The following is a 19,351-nucleotide window of genomic DNA, read 5'->3' as shown; positions in this document are numbered from 1 at the left end:
GCTCACCCCCTTTTTATTATTTATTTATTTATTTATTTATTTTTAATTTATTGGGGTGACAATTGTTAGTAAAATTACATAGATTTCAGGTGTACAATTCTGTATCACATCATCTATAAATTACATGGTGTGTTCACCATCTAGAGTCAGTTCTCCTTCCATCACCACAAGATGGCCACGGGGTTTTGAAAATTAATCTGGGGAACGTAATTCAGTGGTTACCAGAGGGTAAGGGGGTTGGGGGGTGGGAGATGAGGGTAAGGGGGATCAAATATATGGGGCTGTGTTTTCTTTTATTGTACAGTATTACTTATGTAGGAACTCATACACCTGTTGCATACCATCCATATGCCGTATCCAACAGAACTCCACGAATTATTATCCGCATTTTTAGATGAGAAAATATCCTTGTGTAATGCCATGTAGCTGATGGACGGACTCATATCCACGACTGGGTCTTCTGCTTAAGGGCACTTACATTTACAAGTCAACACAAGTAGCAATGATACTGAGTACTGAGGTCTAGTAAGATGTGCAATTGATGTTCTACTTTGATAATGGAAGGAATAATCTCTTGTATACATAGACAATGTGTGACGATAACATTTTATCCACATCAGTGTCCCACACGCCACAACCTGCAGCTCCATGTTACGACAGCAGCGGTTGCATTTTAGAGGTCTCACGAATGCAGGGAGCCAGCCTTTCCTGTCTCAGGTGCTGCCAGGCCACTCATACAATTCTTCTGTATCCAATAATTTTTGGCATCCTTATGTCCTCATGAAAGTCTCATTTAAAGGGACTTGTTCATTAGTCTCATGTAAATCAAATTCTGAATTGCCTCCTCTGAGTGTCTATCAAGACAGCAAGGAAATAAGTCATTTTCTGCCCTCCAAATGAACCGTACGTGGTATTCCTCAAATTTATGGCCACATGTCCTTCTGAACTCAATGATTTTTTAAAAAATTAAGTAAGGACAAAGTCAGGGCATGAGAAACAATGCAATGGGCATTTATGACTTTGAGTAATCCATAACCTCGGAACCATCTAAGGGAACAGAATAACCTCTTGTGTTTTGTGAGGCAAATATGAGACACCCGAGGGAAAAGAAAACTTCTGATTCTATGGGAATCTGAAGAATTTGAGAAAGAAAAGTAGAAGAACCTGTGTACTCACAGGAGTCATGCTAGAAAGAAGGCTGGCGTTTTCTGTCCTGATCAATGCTGCTGCCTGATCATTCAGTGAGTTAAGGCTTGATTCAGGCTCTGAAAGGAATATAAGAGTTGGGATTGGGTTACTCCCCCTGAGAGTAGTAGAGGTATCTTTGATGAATAAAAAGGTCAATGTCTAGGACACATGCCAACTTCTGAGACAGTGTGTCTGGGATGTTCTGAAGAGACTGCCAAGTCCAAACGTGCTGACTGTTGTCTTTTGCTGTGTTTCTGGGTGAACCAGATGAAGAAGCAACATGTTCTTGATTGCCTACTGTTTCCTAGATATTCATTAAATGCTTTATGTACGTATCTTTAATTCTTGAAAAAGATTTCAAGGTGGGTAAATATATGTTCCTGTTTTAGAGAAGAAGAAATGAAGACTGAGAGAGGTAAGTGAGAGTCATAGTTTGCTTTCTCAGAAAAAATATCCAAGAAAAAGGTGCAAGTGAACATAGTTTATTTAGGATGCGCAGATCACATTGGCAGATCATCGAGGAAATGATGTAGGTAAAGGTGCCTATGAAGCCAGTATCAAAGTTTGCAACTGAAGCTTAAACTTGAGAGGAAACATTCAGAAATGATTTAAACATATACTTTAGAAGTCTCCTACTTGACGAAAAAAGGAGCTGGAGTCCTTATAAACAGGTCTCCAGAATCACTGGCTGAATGTTTTTTGTAGTGATGCACACACATGGCTTTCTTCTGCTGCATGAAGAGAGCCCTACGGCATAAAAGTGCACGTCTGGCAGAAGGAAAGTGGTCTGAGCAAATGAAGGATAAAAATCATATGATCACCTCAATAGATACAGAAAAAGGACTGGACAAAATTCAACATCCATTTATGCTAAAAAGTCTCAAAAAAATGAGTATAGAGGGAACGTATCTCAACATAATCAAGTCCATATATGACAAGCCCACAGCTAATATCATACTCAGTGGTGAAAATCTGAGAACTTTTTCTCTAAGATCAGGAACAAGACAAGAAAGCCCCCTCTCCCAACTTTTATTCAACATAGTATTGGAAGTCTTAGCTAGAGCAATTAGTCAAAAAACACAATAAAATACAAAACAAAGAAAACCAAAGGCATCCAAATCAGAAAGGAAGATGTAAAACTGACTCTATTTGCAGATGTCATAAAATTATATATAGAAAAACCTAGACGCTACATAAAAAAAACAAACAAACTTAGAAATGTTGATATAAGAATGTCCAAACCCGTAGAGAATTTTTATAAGACGTTATTTGAGCCAAACTGATGACCATGCTGTGAAGCCAGATCTCGACTACACTGAAGCATGACAGTTTTGCAGTTCTTTTTATACACTTGGAATTAAGGAGGGCATGTACAGAAGATTACCTGAAGGTAGAAGAAAGCAGGGCAGAGAAATCTGTATGATTGGATTACAGAATCTTTAACAAGATTATATGCTTCAAGGGGTCTGGAAAACAGGATTAGTCTGGCATTTCAAAGGTGTGTTAACCTAGCTGCACAAGAAAAGTGGGCAAGGCTTACTTAAGGCAAAGATAAACCTTACCTAAGAAATTATAGGCCTGGGGTGTGACTATCCACCATTACCTGCCCAATTAGGAGTTTATTACCAGATCACTGTATGAGGTTACTTTTGGTCACTAATTTATTACAGAGCCCCCTTTTCATTCATAGAACTAATCAACAAATTAACAAGTTGCAGTCTATAAAATCAATATACAGAAATCTGTTGCATTCTTTTCTTTTTAAATTTTTATTGGAGAATATTGGGGAACAGTGTGTTTCTCCAGTCATTGTCCTTCAATCTAGTTGTGGAGGGTGCAGCTCAGCTCCAAGTCCAGTTGCCGTTTTCAATCTTTAGTTGCAGGGGGCGCAGCCCACCATCCCATACAGGAATTGAACCGGCAACCTTATTGTTGAGAGCTCGCGCTCTAACCAACTGAGCCATCTGGCTGCACCTCTGTTGCATTCTTATACACTAATAGTCAACTATCAGAAAGAGAAATTAAGATGATAATTGTATCAAAAAAATACCTAGGAATAAATATAACCAAGAAGGTGAAAGACCTGCACACTAAAAACTAGAAGATACATATGAAGGAAACTAAAGAAGATGTACATAATTCCATGCTCATGGATTGGAAGAATTAATATTGTTAAAATGTCCATACTACTCAAAACAATCAACAGATTCAATGTCATCCCTATTAAAATTCCAATGGTATTTTTCACAGAAATAGAAAAAAAAAATGCTAAACTTTACATGGAACCTCAGAAATCCCCAAAGCAAGCTTGAGAAACGAGAGATAAGCTACAGGAATCGCGCTCCCTGATTTCAAACTATATTACAATCCTCTAGTAATCAAAACGGTGTGGTATTAGTACAAAAACAGACACATAGAACATGGGAACAGAACACAGAGCTGAGAAATAAACCCACACATTTATGGTAAAAATATTTATGACAAAGGAGCCAATGGGGAAAGGACAGTCTTTTCAATAAATGGTTTTGGACAAATATGCAAAAAAATGTAATGGGACCACTATTATACACCATACAAAAAATGAACTCAAAATGGATTAAAGACTTGAACAAAAGACTGGAAATGCAACACGGAGCATTGTCATGATGGAAGATGAAACCATTTGCCCATTTCATGTTAATGCATTTTTTTGTGATCCATGATTTATGGCATACTTTAAAATACACCTTCTCTCAACCATAGCACAACTGACTGCACTGAACAAGTTGAAACTTGTCACACACTGTTAATAAGGTTCAATGTACTGCTTCCCGTATTGAAAATCTCTGCCTTTCTGTTGGATGGCACTCAGCAGCAGCATTCACTGTATTTTATGATCACAATGGAAGGGCTCTGTGTCACATATCGCTTCTGGTATGGCAATTTCTGTCAAATAAAAATATTATGGTATGTCCTCATCCACTTTATTCACTGGATTGGGCACCATGCGACTTCTGGCTCTTCCCCAAAGTTAAACTGACCATGAAAGGTAAACATTTTCAAATGATTCAGGACATTGAGGCAGCCACGACAGCACAACCAAAGACACTCACAAAAGAGGACTTCCAGAACTGATTCAGAAAGCGGCTAGAACGATGGGATAAGTATGTTCGAAGCAAAGGGGAGTATTTTAGGGGGGGATTAATGGCAGTATGCCTTCTACTGCAATAAAAATCTTTAACTTAAACATTCACTATACGTTTTGATCACACTTCATACGTATCTAGAAGACAGAGAATGGGGCAGAAAAACGTTTTAGATTATGGCTCACAATTTTCCATATTTGTGAAATATATAAATTCACACAGTAAAATATACCTAGGCTATCACCTTATCTCACCTGTTTGCCTCAATTAATAAAACAAAGCATGTGCAAGTTGGGATGTCTCACCTGAGATACTGACCCGTCTAGAACTAGAGACGGAACACTAACGGACTGATGCCCTGAAACCCAGGGTACAGCTTCTGCCTCCATCCTCCTGTTTTGGTGCCGATTTGCCAACTGTCCTCTACCCAAGGTCTCTGATAGACCTGGGAAACACACTTTGAGCAGATTGCCACAGAGAGACACATGCTAGAGCCTTGAACCAGACTTTCGGAGGTATCAGACTTGGACTCACGCAGGGCTTCATCCCCACAGACCCGTCAGGTGCTGACCTCTCAGGGCACTTCCCAATCTAAACACGGCCAAAGGAGCAAAGCTGAGCAAGGACAACTCTCCTGACCTTCCTCAAACCAGCGGGAACTATCACATGACCTGATGACGTCACATGACCAGAAATGTTGCTGGGGATGATTCCTCACTGTCTCATTTCTGGAAACGGTCCTTAAGTAGTATTCCCAGTTAAGAAAAAGATCAAACAGAAATTTACAGAAGCCTCAAAACACAAAGGGAACAACTTCCTCCTTCAAAATTTCCCAGGGACACAAAAACAACATAAACAACCACAAGGAAAGTCCTGCTTATTGGTCCCAATATTGGGGTCCAGGGTATAAAAGCCCCACAACAGAAGGAGACATTAGAATCTGAGAAACTCACCTCTGAACAGAAACTCACCCTCCACCCCTGACACCATGTGCTGCTCCCCTTGCTGCCAGCCCACCTGCTGTGGGTCCAGCTGTTGTGGGTCAGGCTGCTGCCAGCCCTGCTGCCGCCCCACCTGCTGTCAGACCACCTGCTGTAGGACCACCTGCTGCCGTCCCTGCTGCCGTCCCTGCTGTGTGAGCAGCTGCTGTCAGCCCAGCTGCTGTGGGTCCAGCTGCTGCCAGCCCTGCTGCCAGCCAGTTTGCAGTTGTCCCGTGTACGTCCAGAGAACCTGCTACCACCCCACGTGCTGCTGCGTGCCTGGGTGCATTCGCTATGGCGGGTCCAGCTGCTGCCAGCCTTGCTGCTGCTGATCTCCTCGTCAGAGCTCCACCGTCTGCACAAACACCTCCTGCTAACTGACTGGCCATTATGGAAACAAACTAACCTTCTAGGCTTTGCTGACAACCAGCACGCTGGAGCATAATTTGTGTGACTCATCGGCCTGTTTAAAAGAATCAACTTGCCAGAGTACGTAGGACTGCCCCACTTCTCTTCCTCTTGTGGGTGGGGATCATATGCCAGTTCACTCATCCTTGATACGGAATTATGTTCTTGGCTTTGACTCTGAAGCCAGAATCACCAGATGCTTCTAAGTAACTTAGGAAAATAAATCTTCATAACTTTTGCATAGGTTTCTGTAACTGATCAATAATCTCCATAACCTTATTCCTTTATTAATGTCCTCATAGCTCTTGTATCCGGCTTTCTTCTTTTAGGATCACTTTCAATTGTCTTCATAGTTGCAGGAGTCTTACCTATGTGTTTCTTAATAAATTCTATACCATAATTCATCCAGATTGTGTTTGATTTATTGTGCAGCATTCCCGATATAGGGATTTAAATACATATTACTCACTATACGCATCATCCATGCTGAGCAGCATAATAGCCCCCACAATTACTATCTCCATTCTCCAGAAAGAAAACCATTTCCTGTGCAATGTCACACAGCGAACAACGAACAGACTCAGACCCAGGACGTGGTCTTCTGTTTCTGTTCCAGGCACTGACATTTCCATCCCAAAGAAGTAGAGGCCTGAGCTTCGGGTAACGAGGCCCTTGGTGAGAGGTGGTGCTGTCACTCTCAGTTCAGGCTGTCACTGGGCATGGACACACCATGGGACACTCCAGTGACTTCCTACAATCCAGAGGTCCTTCTCCCTGCTCTCTACCTCGTCATGATAATCACCCCTCACCAAATAGTAACTGTGTTCTCTGCCTGCTCGTCTACTGAGATGAGGAGTCCTAACTGACCCCATGATAGTTGTAAAATAGATTGTCTCCTGACAAAAATGTGCCTTTCATAGGAGTAGAAGCTTCAATCCAGGAGACCTACAGACACGGCGGGACGGGAAGCCCAGACTCCCACGTATGTCACAGGGGGTTAACGTGAGAGTCCCTCCTACTTCTACACATCCCTTTCTGAACCCATGTGGCTAGATGAGGTCCTACATGTAAGTCCACCATATATAATGGCCAGTGGATTAAGGTGTAGTCCACATGCAGAAGACAACATATCAGTTACACTGGTTGTCACCTCTATGTTGGTGTCTTTGCAGCACCTCTAACACACCAGTCCAATTGTTTTATGTGGCCACCAATTTCTCTGCCGTGTGATGTAGGTAGGACAAGTAGATCCACGGTCATGTGCCTCTGGCTGACCTGGCTCATCATAGATGGGTTCCCTGGTCCGCAGTGATGCTCTCCAGGATCCTGTGGCAATACCACTGTGAGCTGTGGGCAGTACTGCAGACGGGGAAGCCTCTGCCGTTCGCCAAACGAGCCGCCCTCGTAAGGAGAACTGCGGTCTTCCACGTGGAAGTGGCCCCTTGTAGGACACTTGGCGCCGCGTGGGGTGGTAGATTGTCATGAGTGATATTACCGATTAGGGCTCAACCCCGTTCTCGGATTCTGACAAGAGCACACGCAGCAGAGGCCGCCGTGGGGGGGAGCCAGTGCTGTGGGTGCACACGCAGCCTGTTCCCTGCCACCCGGGCCACTCTGCTCACGCTCTCTGTGCAGGCACGGCGGCACCTGAGGAGGGAGACGGGACGAGTTATCCCGAACTCCTGGCTGCCAGTGCCCCCTACGGGGTGGAGACTCTCTGGGGGGCATGATGTGGGGCACAAAGAGGAAGCACTTTCTGCCCACACACCATCTCCATCTCTGTGATTCTAGAAGTGCTATGACTCTCATGCATACCTTGGTTTTGATGTTTATAATTTGTAAATTGAGGTTAGTTTGTTAAGTCAGGGATATGAAGATAAATGAAAGAGATACTATTTGAATTATTAAGGAGAAGAAAAGGAAAAGAAACTATTCTCTATTAATTAACAAGAGTGATGAATGTATTGTTTCTGGGACATCTTTGAAAAAATAAGAATTGTGGTCTCTTAACAAGGTATCTGACTGTAGACTGGCTGTAGACCAGTAGAAGACGGAAAAAAAGAGAAAGAAAACACTTCCAGATGAATCCTAAGTGGACATAATACATAAGATGTCAGCAGATAAATACTTAATTGTAAGGGATGACAACACAGTGTATGTGAGAAATAAATTTATAACTGGTGTAAGTATAGTCTACATTTTCCCACAGACACAGCTGATGAGTGGTACAACAGGAATTTGAGTACAATTCCGTAACATTTTAACTCTCATAGCAAAAGTATATTGTCTTCTACTTTCACAACAGAAAACTTATGGTTGAACATAAAATCAGAAAAATAGCTGCACAGTCTTTGTTGAAACCTAGTACAGTTAATGGACAATGAAAACTAGAAGCATCTTACAAATTGGCACAGACACAAATAATAAGAATGATAAAATATGGCTGCATATTTCAAGGATATTTCATTCCATTAAACCAGAATCTGGTAACATCTACAATATTTTGACTCTGAACTTCATCTTAAACATAAAGATACAGGGGGTGGGGGGTGGGAGATGAGGGTAAGGGGTATCAAATATATGGTGATGGAAGGAGAACTGACTCCGGGTGGTGAACACACAATGGGATTTATAGATGATGTAATACAGAATTGTACACCTGAAATCTATGTAATTTTACTAACAATTGTCACCCCAATAAATTAAAAATAAATAAATAAATAAAGGTACCGTTTCCAAGGTCAGTGACAGGGTCCTTGAAGAAAAATGAGCCTCATAAAATTCATGCAGCCAATAGGGAAATGCTGTGCAAAAATTGAAATAGAAAAAAATCTTAAAATTTGTATGGAACCACAGATCCCTTTTCTTTGTCCATGCATACATCCATGGATATATATGCACCAACCACCCTGTACCCAAGTGTCTCTGTACACACACACACACACACACACACACACACACACACACACACACACAGAGGAATATTATTCAGCCATGAAAAAAAACCCAAAACAAACATCTTTTCATCTACTGCAACAGGGACCTAGAGGGCATTATGCTTAGTGAAATAAGTCAGACCGAGAAAGACAAATATCATATGACCTCACTTATCTGTGGAATGTAACAAAAACACTGATTTTATCAATAGAGAACACATTGGTGGTAGCCAGTGGTGGAGTGTGGGGGGGGGTGAGCAAAATGGGTAAAGGGGGCCAAAAGATACAAACTCCCTGTGATGCAATAAATTAGTCATGAGAATGTAATGTACAAAAGGGGACTATAATTAATAATACTGTATTGCATAGTGAAAGTTGCTAAAACAGTAGATCTTAAAAGTTCTCATCACTAGAAAAAAATTTATAATTATGGGTAATGAAAGATGTTAACTAGACTTACTATGGTGATCATTTTGCAAATTATACAAATATCAAATCATTATGTTCTACAACTGAAACTAATATAACCTTATATGTCAATTACACCTCAATTAAAAAACAACAAGCAACGATACATACCAGTAGAATTCAGAAGGCGCATAATATCAGAAAGAGCAGGTGACACTGCTGGAAGTGGAATACTGAAACACCGTTCTTTCTTTCTACCGCTATTGACTATATGCTTTCCCTATGACATGGCAATTTCACTCCTACATATGTAGCCAGAAAAGAGAGAGACTTAGGAAGAATAAACATTTAAAAATTTATGGTTGACAATTTTCCACATTTGTTGAAATATTCTCGTATAGATTCACAAATCCAAATATACTTGACTGTCATCTCATCACAACTGTTTGCCATAATTTATAAAACCAAGTGATGTGCAAGTTGGGATGTCTTCCCTGAGATACTGACCCACCTAGAACTAGAGACGGAACACTAAAGGACTGATGCTCTGAAACCCAGTGTACGGCTTCTGCCTCCATCCTCCTGTTTTGGTGCCGATTTGCCAACTGTCCTCTACCCAAGGTCTCTGATAGACCTGGGAAACACATTTTGAGCAGATTGCCACAGAGAGACACATGCTGGAGCCTTGAACCAGACTTTCGGAGGTATCAGACTTGGACTCACGCAGGGCTTCATCCCCACAGACCCGTCAGGTGCTGACCTCTCAGGGCACTTCTCAATCTAAACACGGCCAAAGGAGCAAAGCTCAGAAAAGACAACTCTCCTGACCTTCCTCAAACCAGCGGGAACTATCACATGACCAGATGACGTCACATGACCAGAAATGTTGCTGGGGATGATTCCTCACTGTCTCATTTCTGGAAACGGTCCTTAAGTAGTATTCCCAATTAAGAAAAAGATCAAACAGAAATTTACAGAAGCCTCAAAACACAAAGGGAACAACTTCCTCCTTCAAAATTTCCCAGGGACACAAAAACAACATAAACAACCACAAGGAAAGTCCTGCTTATTGGTCCCAATATTGGGGTCCAGGGTATAAAAGCCCCAGAACAGAAGGACTCATCAGAATCTGAGAAACTCACCTCTGAACAGAAACTCACCCTCCACCCCTGACACCATGTGCTGCTCCCCTTGTTGCCAGCCCACCTGCTGTGGGTCCAGCTGTTGTGGGTCAGGCTGCTGCCAGCCCTGCTGCCGCCCCACCTGCTGCCAGATCACCTGCTGTAGGACCACCTGCTGCCGTCCCTGCTGCCATCCCTGCTGTGTGAGCAGCTGCTGCCAGCCCAGCTGCTGTGGGTCTAGCTGCTGCCAGCCCTGCTGCCGCCCCAGTTGCTGCTGCCAGCCCTGCTGCCAGCCAGTTTGCAGTTGTCCCGTTTACGTCCAGAGAACCTGCTACCACCCCACGTGCTGCTGTGTGCCTGGGTGCATTCGCTATGGCGGGTCCAGCTGCTGCCAGCCTTGCTGCTGCTGATCTCCTTGCCAGAGCTCCACCGTCTGCACAAACACCTCCTGCTAAGTTACTGGCCATTATGGAAATAAAGTAACCTTCTAGACTTTGCTGACAACCAGCACACTAGAGCATAATTTCTGTGACTCATCGGCCTGTTTCAAAGCTTGTGCATCTGCTCGACTAGGGCGGAGGACATCATCCTGATTCTTTTCTTCCTGTGTCTCATGGATCATGTGCCAGCTTCGTGCGTCCTCAATGTGGAGCATTGGTCTCTGCTTTGACTCTGAAATCAACACCTTCACGTGCTCCCTCTGAGTAATGTCGGAAAACCAATTCTCATAACTCTTGGGTTTCTGCTACTGATCTTGATAGTTGTCTTCATAATCATGTTCTTTTTCAATGTACTCATGGTCTTGTGTCCTGTTTTCTAATTTTCATGATCACTTTTGAGTTGTTTCTATAGATGCAAGAATTCTTACCTACATTGCATAATAAATCTTGTACTATTATGCATCGCAAGTTGTGTTCTGTTTTATCGTACAGCATTCCCGACACAGGGACCTATCACACACCACACACATTCCCAGTCTGAGCCTCATGACAGCAACCCCTCAAGTTGTTTTCTCCCATTTTTCAGATGAGAAAATATTTCACTGTGTGATGTAGGTAAACATGGTGTGAGATCGGAGACCAGGTCTCCTGCTCCTCTCAAGGACACTGCAATCTACATATCAAGACAAGTAGAGATGAAACTGGGACTGAGCACCAGCCAGAGGTGCACTTGAGCTTTTTCTTTGACAATGGGAAGAACAGTCTCTTGCATACGTAGATAACAGTAGATAACGTAGATAACGTTTGTGTTCACACAGTGCTTCCCGAATCAGGGTCCCACATCCGCCAGCCCCCGCCGTTTCAGTGAGAAGAGCAGTGAGCTTCTGTTAGGGGAGCAGCGAGTGCATTTAAGAGCGCTCATGAAAGCCGGGAAACTTCTTTTGTCTTGGGCTCTGACCAGCCCCGCATGCAATTCACCTGCGCCCAATAATTTTGAGCACCCCTTGTGTCCTCTGGCTTCTGACCTGTGATGGTACAGTATGTCATCAGAAAGTAACGTGAGTGTGGCTGGTGTTCCCAGCCCTCCCTGTGCCTAGTGGTTCTTTGATGTCATAGAATTGGTATCTTGGTATCATTTCATTCATTTCAACAGAAATTGGGATTAAGAATTACTCATATAAAACACACAAGCTTGGGCCATGTTTCCCAGGCTCCCAAACTTTGACGCAATTTGATATCCTGAGCTGGATGTTGTCATGGGGAAGTGAATTTCTAGAGTCCTGAGCATTGAGAGCCGTGCAATGAACATAGAACCCTAGGATCCAGTCATAATTTCTAGGCTGTAAAAGGCGACAGTACAACTTCCTGTGTTCTATGAGATAAGGACACAGAAGCTAAAGGAAATCAAAATCAGAGTTTTCAGGAGAAAGGAGAAAAAAGGTAAGAAGAAGAAAACAAAAAGGAAGGATGCACTATTCAAAGTCAAGATAGGCATTAGGTTGGTTCCCAAGTGGGGGAAACCTGGATCTTTGGATGTAAAACTGAATAGTAAAAGGAATAACTAGAGCACCCAGTAGGCCAAGGCTAAGACAGCTCTGGGAGAAAAATAGGAAGTTTTGATTATGGCCACCTTATTAAGAGATGTAAAGGTGCTTTGGGTTACTTAACACACTAGATGTGACAGAAAGTGTGGTCTTTCTAGAGGATGTATCTGAGATTCTCTGCCAGGTTACTAAACTTTCCACCATGGAGAATAGATGGGAAGAATGACTAACATTTATTGAGGTCCTACTATATACCCTGGGTATTGAGCTGGATGCCTTATCTACATTACCTCTCCTTCTCATACAAACCCGAAAGGTGGGTATTATTGCCCCCATATTAAAGCTGAGGAAATCAGTGCTGATGGAGGCAAAGTAACTTGCATGGAATTGGCACCAGCTACTTTTCCCCCCTCGGTGCTACTTATACTGGAATGCATCTCTGAAGATAGAGCATGTTGTTGAAGAAACGAAAGTGATGAAGTCAAACCCCACTTTAACACATTTTGAATTAAACCCACCTTTTAACAAGGTTTTCATCTGTGTCACACAAAATTCATTAATAGACGATTCTATTAGCAGCAAGCCAGTCCACTTGGGTACTCACTTTCTGCAGCACGGGCTGAGCTCAACTGTAATTGACACAATGTTTTCCACCCTGAGCTCCCGTGGGGACACCTTATAGCACAGCACACCTGTCTTGGAGACACTATATTTACGTTTACGGGTGAAGAAAAAGCAGTTAGTCTGTCTGACAACCGAAATATTTTGCTTTGAACTGAAGTTTAAAACTACAAATGTCAAGGAGTGTATTAAATGGAGGAACAAAAGGGACAATGAGACTCCAGTGTGTGTATCAATGGAGCAAAGCAGAATAAGGTGCATAATATTTCGGATACTTAGCCATTTCCATATTTGGTTAACTTTTTAAAAGAAAATGCCTTTTTCTTTCACTGACAACAGTGTGGCTCCTGATACAGCTCCATGTGCACTGAATTAAGGATTTCTGGTGCTTCTGCTGACCTTGGCTGCAAAGGTGGAGAAACCCCGTTTGTAGGTCCAGCAGATGGGTACTAGTGTTTTTCACTCAACATAATTTTCTGTTGCGCCATCCAGGTTGTTAGGTTATCAGTAGTTTATTCCCTCTGGTTACTGAGAAGCATTCTATAGTATGAGTGGACCACTGTTTGCTTAACTACTCAATCCACTAAAGGACATGTGGGTTGTTTCATTCTTTGGCTATGGTATTATGAATAGAATTGCTATAAACATTCACGAAGAGGTTACTGTGTGAACAAAGTCTTCATTTCTCTGGTAGAAATGCCCAAGAATGCCATTTCCGGATTTTATGGTAGCTGAATGTTTCCTTTTTAAAGTAACTGTCTGTTTTCTAGAATGGCTCTATCGTTTTACATTCACACCAGCGTTATACAGTGATAGAGTTTCTCAACATCCTCACCAGCATTTGGTGTTATCTACTTTTTATTTTAGCCACTGAGATAGGTGTGTAGTGATGTCTCATCAAGGCTTTAATGTTCGTGTTCCCGATGGCTAATGGTATTGAACATCTTTCTATGTGCTTACTCGCCAGCTATAGATCTTCTTCAGTGAAATGTCCCTCGTTGCTTTGCCCATGCTCTAACTGGACTGTTTGCTTTTTATTTTTATTTTTCTGTTGAGTTGGAGAGTTCTTTATATATTTTAGATACTAGTGCTCTGTCAGATATGTGGTTTATAAATTTTTCTCCCAACCTGAAGCTTGTATTCTCATCCTTTTAACAGCGTATCTTGCAGAGCAAAAGGTTTTCATGTCGATGAAGTTCAATTTATCAATTTTTCTTTTTATGGATTGTACTTTTGGTGTCAATAGTAAGAACTCTTTGCCTAGTCCAAGATCCCAAAGATCTTTTCCTATGTTTTCTTGTAAAAAATTTAGTTTTATGTTTTACATTTAAGTTCGTGATGCATTTGAGTTAATGTTTTTACAGTGTGAGACTTGAGATTGAGGTTTTGATTGTTCATTCTTTTTTTGCTTATAGATGTCCAATTTGCTCCTTTGTCAGAAAAATAGAAGGGGAGCGGGGGGTTATCACTGTGTGAGGGATATCAACGATAATTGTCTACTACATTGTTTTGTATACCTGAAACTAATTTAAAAAAGGATTATTGAATAAATCTTATTATTAATATTAAAAAAATCATTTGGCATATTTGTGTGGTTCTGAGTCATCAATGTCTTTTAAATGGAGATTTTATTCCCTTCATATTTATTCGGATAACTAACGTATTTATCCTTAATTTGTAAATAGCTTTATTGAGATGTAATTCAAAAACCACTGAGTTCACCCATGAAAAGTACACAGTTCAATGTTCTTAGAATCTAAACAGGGTTGTGCAACTATCACAACTAATTTTAGAACATCTTTATCTCTCTGAAAAGAAACTTCGTATCCCTTTAGCAGTCATTCCCCATTCCCCCAATTTCCACCCCAGCTGCAGGGAACCACTGATCTACTTTCTGTCTCTACGGATTTGCCTCTCTGGATATTCCATATATATGGACTCGTACGATATGTTGTCTTCCATGACTGACTTCTTTCACTTAGTGTATTGTTTTCAAGGTTCATCCACATGGTAGCATGTGCCAATACTTCATTACTTTTCATTGGCAAATAATTCCCATTGTATAGATACACTTTTTTTTGTTTATCCAGTCATCAGCTAATGGACACTGGGTTGTTTTCACTTTTTGGTTATTATAAATGATGCTGCTTTGAATATTTGTTCACAACTTTTTACGTAGACAAATATTTTCGTTTCTCTTTAGGGTATCTCCAGGAGTGGAACAGTCTGTATGCATGATAACTCTATGGTTAATTTCTGAGAAATCACCAAACTACTTTCCAAAGCAGTGCACCGTTTTATAATCCCATAAGCAATGTATAAAGGTGCCAACTTCTGCACATTCTCACCAACACTTATTATCTGTCTCTTAAGTCCTAGTGGGAATAAAGTGGTATATTGTGGTTTTGATTTGCATTTCCCTAACAACTAATGATGTTGAGCATCTTTACATGGGCTTATAAGCCGTTTGTGTATCATCTTTGTACACATGTCTATGCAAATTCTTTGTCCGTATTTAATTGGGTTATTTTTCTTTTTATTATTGAGTTGTAAGAATTTTTCATATATCTTGGATACAAGTTCATTTTTCCTATATCCTTTATTTAGTTACTTCTATTGTATTAAATGGGTATTTTCTAGTGTAACATTTAAGTTCCTTTAGTAAGTGTGTGTGTGTGTGTGTGTGTGTGTGTGTGTGCAAACTCTATACATATTATATAGGTGTTTGAGCTCTAAGGCTTAAAATGTATACCTTGATTTATCTTAATGTACTTCAAATTTATACTGATTTAATTTCAGTGAAACATAGAAACTTTATTTTTATCAACACCACTCTGTCTCCTTTTCTTGTGCTAATATTGTTATACGTTTTCTGTATATATGTTACAAACTCAATAATGCACTGTTATAATTATTACTTTATGTATTTTTATGTCTTTTAAACAAGCTGAGCAAAGAAAGGAGAGCAAGTATATATCTGTAGAGTTATATTAACCTTCTCATGTAACTTTTCTGATTTTCTTCATTTCTTCCTGTAGATTCAAGTTACCTCTGATGTCATTACCTTACTCCAATACAGCTTTGCTCCCACCCGTTTCCTTCCTGCCGTTGTTGTCAAATATGTTACATATCCAGCTGTTAGAAGCCCGACAGTATAATTATTTGCATATTGTTTATGTAATTGCTTTTAAATCAGTTAAGAGAAGAAAGGAGGCGAAATATGCAATTATATCCAATTGTACTACATGGCCTTCCAGACCTTCTGAGCTGACGGTGCTCTACTTGGAATGGAGGAGCTACCAGTGTCATTGTAATCATTCGCCACTGAGATTGCCACTGTTTCCATGCCCATAGGCGTGGAATTCTCCAAGCTCCATTCCAAATAAGTCAATTTCCCCAGGGAGAGCTACAGAACTCTTAGTCCTTAAGACACGCCTTTCCCTCTGGGCAGAATCTCTGTGTGGGGCACCAGGATTAGAGAAGGGATCCACTTTTCCTAATGTGACACCCCACACTACACAAGGTGGGTCCCCACTCCTTGTCTCAGCTTGCCCCTCCCACATGAAACTCTTCTGTATAAGCAAAATGGGGTGTCGGCAATGAGACTTGGCTTCACTGAAAGCAAGTAGGGTTGACTGAGTGTGATCAGGGAGGCTTGGTCTTTCTCTAACTGGATGGAAGAGAAACAGTTGTATCCATCAGTGAACCTCCTTTCCAGGGCACTCCAAATCTCTGAACTTCCCAAGAACCGCAGGAAACAAGCAAACGGAGGGGCTTCTCTCTGTATGCTGAGTTTCCATACGGCTGAGGAAAGTAGCCACCCTTCACAAGGGTCAAGGTAAGTGAGCTTTGATCCACATTTGCTCCCAAGTCACTAGGCCCTTGGTCTTTCCCACCTTGCTGTACAAACCTTGGTTTTCTATGCCACAGAGCCCTACTCCTGTTCCATCTTCTTGAGAAGACGAAGTCTCAGTGTAGTGAACTTCACGCCTTATTCTGATTGGTGGAATTGCACAGGTAAGGAGTTGGGAGAGCAGGTCATGGTCCTGGGCTCTCCTGGGCACTTCCCGAGAACATCCGAGGCAGCTGCCGAACAATACAGATTTTCAGGCTTCACTACTGGGTGTCTGTGTCACTTGGTTATTTCAAAAAGAAGAGATATGATCATTTCACGTGCGATTCTGATTCCTAAACAGAGCAATACTGCCAATAAGAATCAGTAGTGATGAGGAAATATACCAAAATGTATTGCTTGGATTCCTTTCCCAACTCACGCATTACCAGCCTGCACCGGGAGCCATACCTTTCTCATTGCTCAAGCATCACTCACAGTGGGGGGTCTTCTCCTGTCCAGGATCCCTCAGTACATCATTCTGAGTGGGCATTATTTCATTCCCGTTGACTTTTCCCAGCTTTGGCCCCATCTGCTCTGTGTCCTGAACTCATGACTCACAGCTTAGGCCTAGGTTGAGTCATGAAAAAGAGAAACATCGGGACATTAGTGACAAACGGTCAGTCCCATCACAACCAATTGGAGGAGAGATCTGCAGTCTTGAAACTTAGATGACACACACAAGGAACAAACACAAGAGTTGGTTTGAAGGAAAGATTAGAGTGAAGATACATCATAGACAGGAAAAATGCGTTCTATCTAACTTTGCAAGAAAAAATGCTTACAATTATCTAATTAAACAATTGCTTATCTATTAAGATAAACAATAACAAGGAAGAAGCTCCCCCAACAGGGTATAAAAGGGGATCTGAGCAAGAAGAGTCAGTAAACTCACTCTCCTGGAAACCCACCCAGACCCTCCACCCTCTGACACCATGGTCAATTCTTGTTGTGGCTCCGTCTGCTCTGACCAGGGCTGTGGCCAAGGCTGCTGCCAGGAGACCTGCTGCCGCCCCAGCTGCTGCCAGACCACCTGCTGCAGGACCACCTGCTGCCGCCCCAGCTGCTGTGTGTCCAGCTGCTGCCGCCCCAGCTGCTGTGGTTCCAGCTGCTGCCGCCCCAGCTGTTGTGTGTCCAGCTGCTGCCGCCCCAGCTGCTGTGGTTCCTGCTGCTGCAGGCCCACCTGCTGCATCTCCAGCTGCTGCCGCCCCTCCTGCTGTGTGTCCAGCTGCTGCCGCCCCAGCTGCTGCATCTCCAGCTGCTGCCGCCCCTCCTGCTGTGGTTCTAGCTGCTGTGGTAGCAGCTGCTGCCGCCCCAGCTGCTGCCAGACCACCTGCTGCAGGCCCACCTGCTGCCGCCCCTCCTGCTGTGGCTCCAGCTGCTGCTGCCCCAGCTGCTGTATGTACACTTGCTGCCGTCCAGTCTGCTGCCAGACCACCTGCTGCCGTACCACCTGCTGTCGCCCCAGCTGCTGTGGATCCTCTTGTTGTTGAACCCCTTTTCTCACCACCAGCCCTGAGTCAACTACCAGTGTATCAATCTTGTTCTCATTTCCTTTGTCCACAGCACCTGGCCCTGTTCTGATATGTTACTATGTTTATTCATCCCTACATCATGCCACCAAGCAACTATTTAAGAGCAACAATTTAAATACCCTGCAAAACCTCTATGCCTATTGCCTTGGCATTCAGTCAGATGACCACATGTCTACACTACTTCATGGGAAAGGCTCCTGGTCCTATGATTGATGTGCATGGTTTGGCCTGCGCAGTGAACTATGTGTGGTGGTAGAGTAACTATGTCTCAATAAATACTACTCCCTTGGTATCAGACATATTTGTGACCCTTAATTATTTTTCAGTGTTGATTATGAATTGGAGATAAGTTTGAATATGTTATGGGAACAAAGAAACTGATTTGGCATATATCAATCAAAGCCTACATTAGAGAAAATGCCAAATAGTTACGTTTTCCCCAAACCGGATTGCCTACCTTGTCTGCCTCCAAGCTTATTGAGAGAAAACAAGAACAACCTTTTTACTATAATTGAATTATGAACCATCTGTTGTGGGAAGCTCATGAATTGAATGAGCTCCAGGTCCGATCCCTCAGATAGAAATCCTGGATGTAATAAAAGACAGATGTCAGGTAGAGTATGTTGGTAATATTGGTGAAAAAGAGGAGTCTATTCTGTTGGAGAAGAGTAATATATAAGGATTGATTCCTGGGAATAAAATGTGTCAAGTGTGAAACTTCAGGGGAATGTGTACAGCTTACAAACACATAAGATGAGACAAAGCGAAGGGGAGGACTGGATGAAAGCCCCTGGATGAAAGAGTGCTTACATTCTTATGAAGACAATCTTATTTTAAAAGTACCAAAAAGACACTGTCTCATGTGCTGACAGACGGTGCACGAGGAACTGGGCCATCTCCCTCCAACAGAGAGGCTCCATTTTATCTCATTTGGACATTTACAGTGAGCTTCCAGGTCAGAAGGCATTTTTTAAAAGCTTTAAAGGTTTGGAAATCATTAAGTTAAAACAAGAAAGCCCCACCAATGTGAATAATGTGAATTAAACACCAAGAAGGTAGCATAAGTGGGAAAATACAGATGACACATATTATATTTAAAGTACGAGTACAAAACAAAACAAAACGCACTGAACTGGCAAAATTCTGCCATTCT

The 19,351-nt window shown here is 42.1% G+C and overlaps 2 protein-coding genes across 3 annotated transcripts; both read left to right on the top strand.

Annotated features, from left to right (window-relative positions):
* The first annotated feature begins 5,301 nt into the window (after positions 1-5,301).
* On the top strand, positions 5,302-10,576 carry LOC117013205 (keratin-associated protein 4-7-like). Its single transcript, XM_033090146.1, has 2 exons — positions 5,302-5,623; positions 10,218-10,576. Exons 1-2 carry the CDS (start codon positions 5,302-5,304, stop codon positions 10,574-10,576), a joined length of 681 nt encoding a protein of 226 aa, XP_032946037.1.
* Positions 10,577-17,598: 7,022 nt separating this feature from the next.
* LOC117013424 (keratin-associated protein 4-3-like) lies at positions 17,599-18,156 on the top strand. 2 transcript variants are annotated; one of them, XM_033090574.1, is made up of 2 exons: positions 17,599-17,622; positions 17,665-18,156. In XM_033090574.1, exons 1-2 carry the CDS (start codon positions 17,599-17,601, stop codon positions 18,154-18,156), a joined length of 516 nt encoding a protein of 171 aa, XP_032946465.1. The 2 variants fall into 2 exon arrangements, with proteins under 2 accessions (XP_032946465.1, XP_032946464.1); XM_033090573.1 differs by having other exon boundaries at positions 17,599-18,156.
* Positions 18,157-19,351: the final 1,195 nt, after the last annotated feature.

This window comes from Rhinolophus ferrumequinum, chromosome 21, assembly GCF_004115265.2.
Source record: "Rhinolophus ferrumequinum isolate MPI-CBG mRhiFer1 chromosome 21, mRhiFer1_v1.p, whole genome shotgun sequence".
Taxonomy (NCBI): domain Eukaryota; kingdom Metazoa; phylum Chordata; class Mammalia; order Chiroptera; family Rhinolophidae; genus Rhinolophus; species Rhinolophus ferrumequinum.
This window is presented reverse-complemented; position numbering and strand designations above follow the sequence as displayed.

Excerpts from the sequence above, each read along its gene's own strand:
- LOC117013205 (XM_033090146.1), top strand. The coding sequence starts at position 5,302 with ATGTGCTGCTCCCCTTGCTGCCAGCCCACCTGCTGTGGGTCCAGCTGT. Across the intron at positions 5,624-10,217 it reads CTGCCAGCCTTGCTGCTGCT|ACACCATGTGCTGCTCCCCT; the intron begins GATCTCCTCGTC and ends CCTCCACCCCTG.
- LOC117013424 (XM_033090573.1), top strand. The coding sequence starts at position 17,599 with ATGGTCAATTCTTGTTGTGGCTCCGTCTGCTCTGACCAGGGCTGTGGC.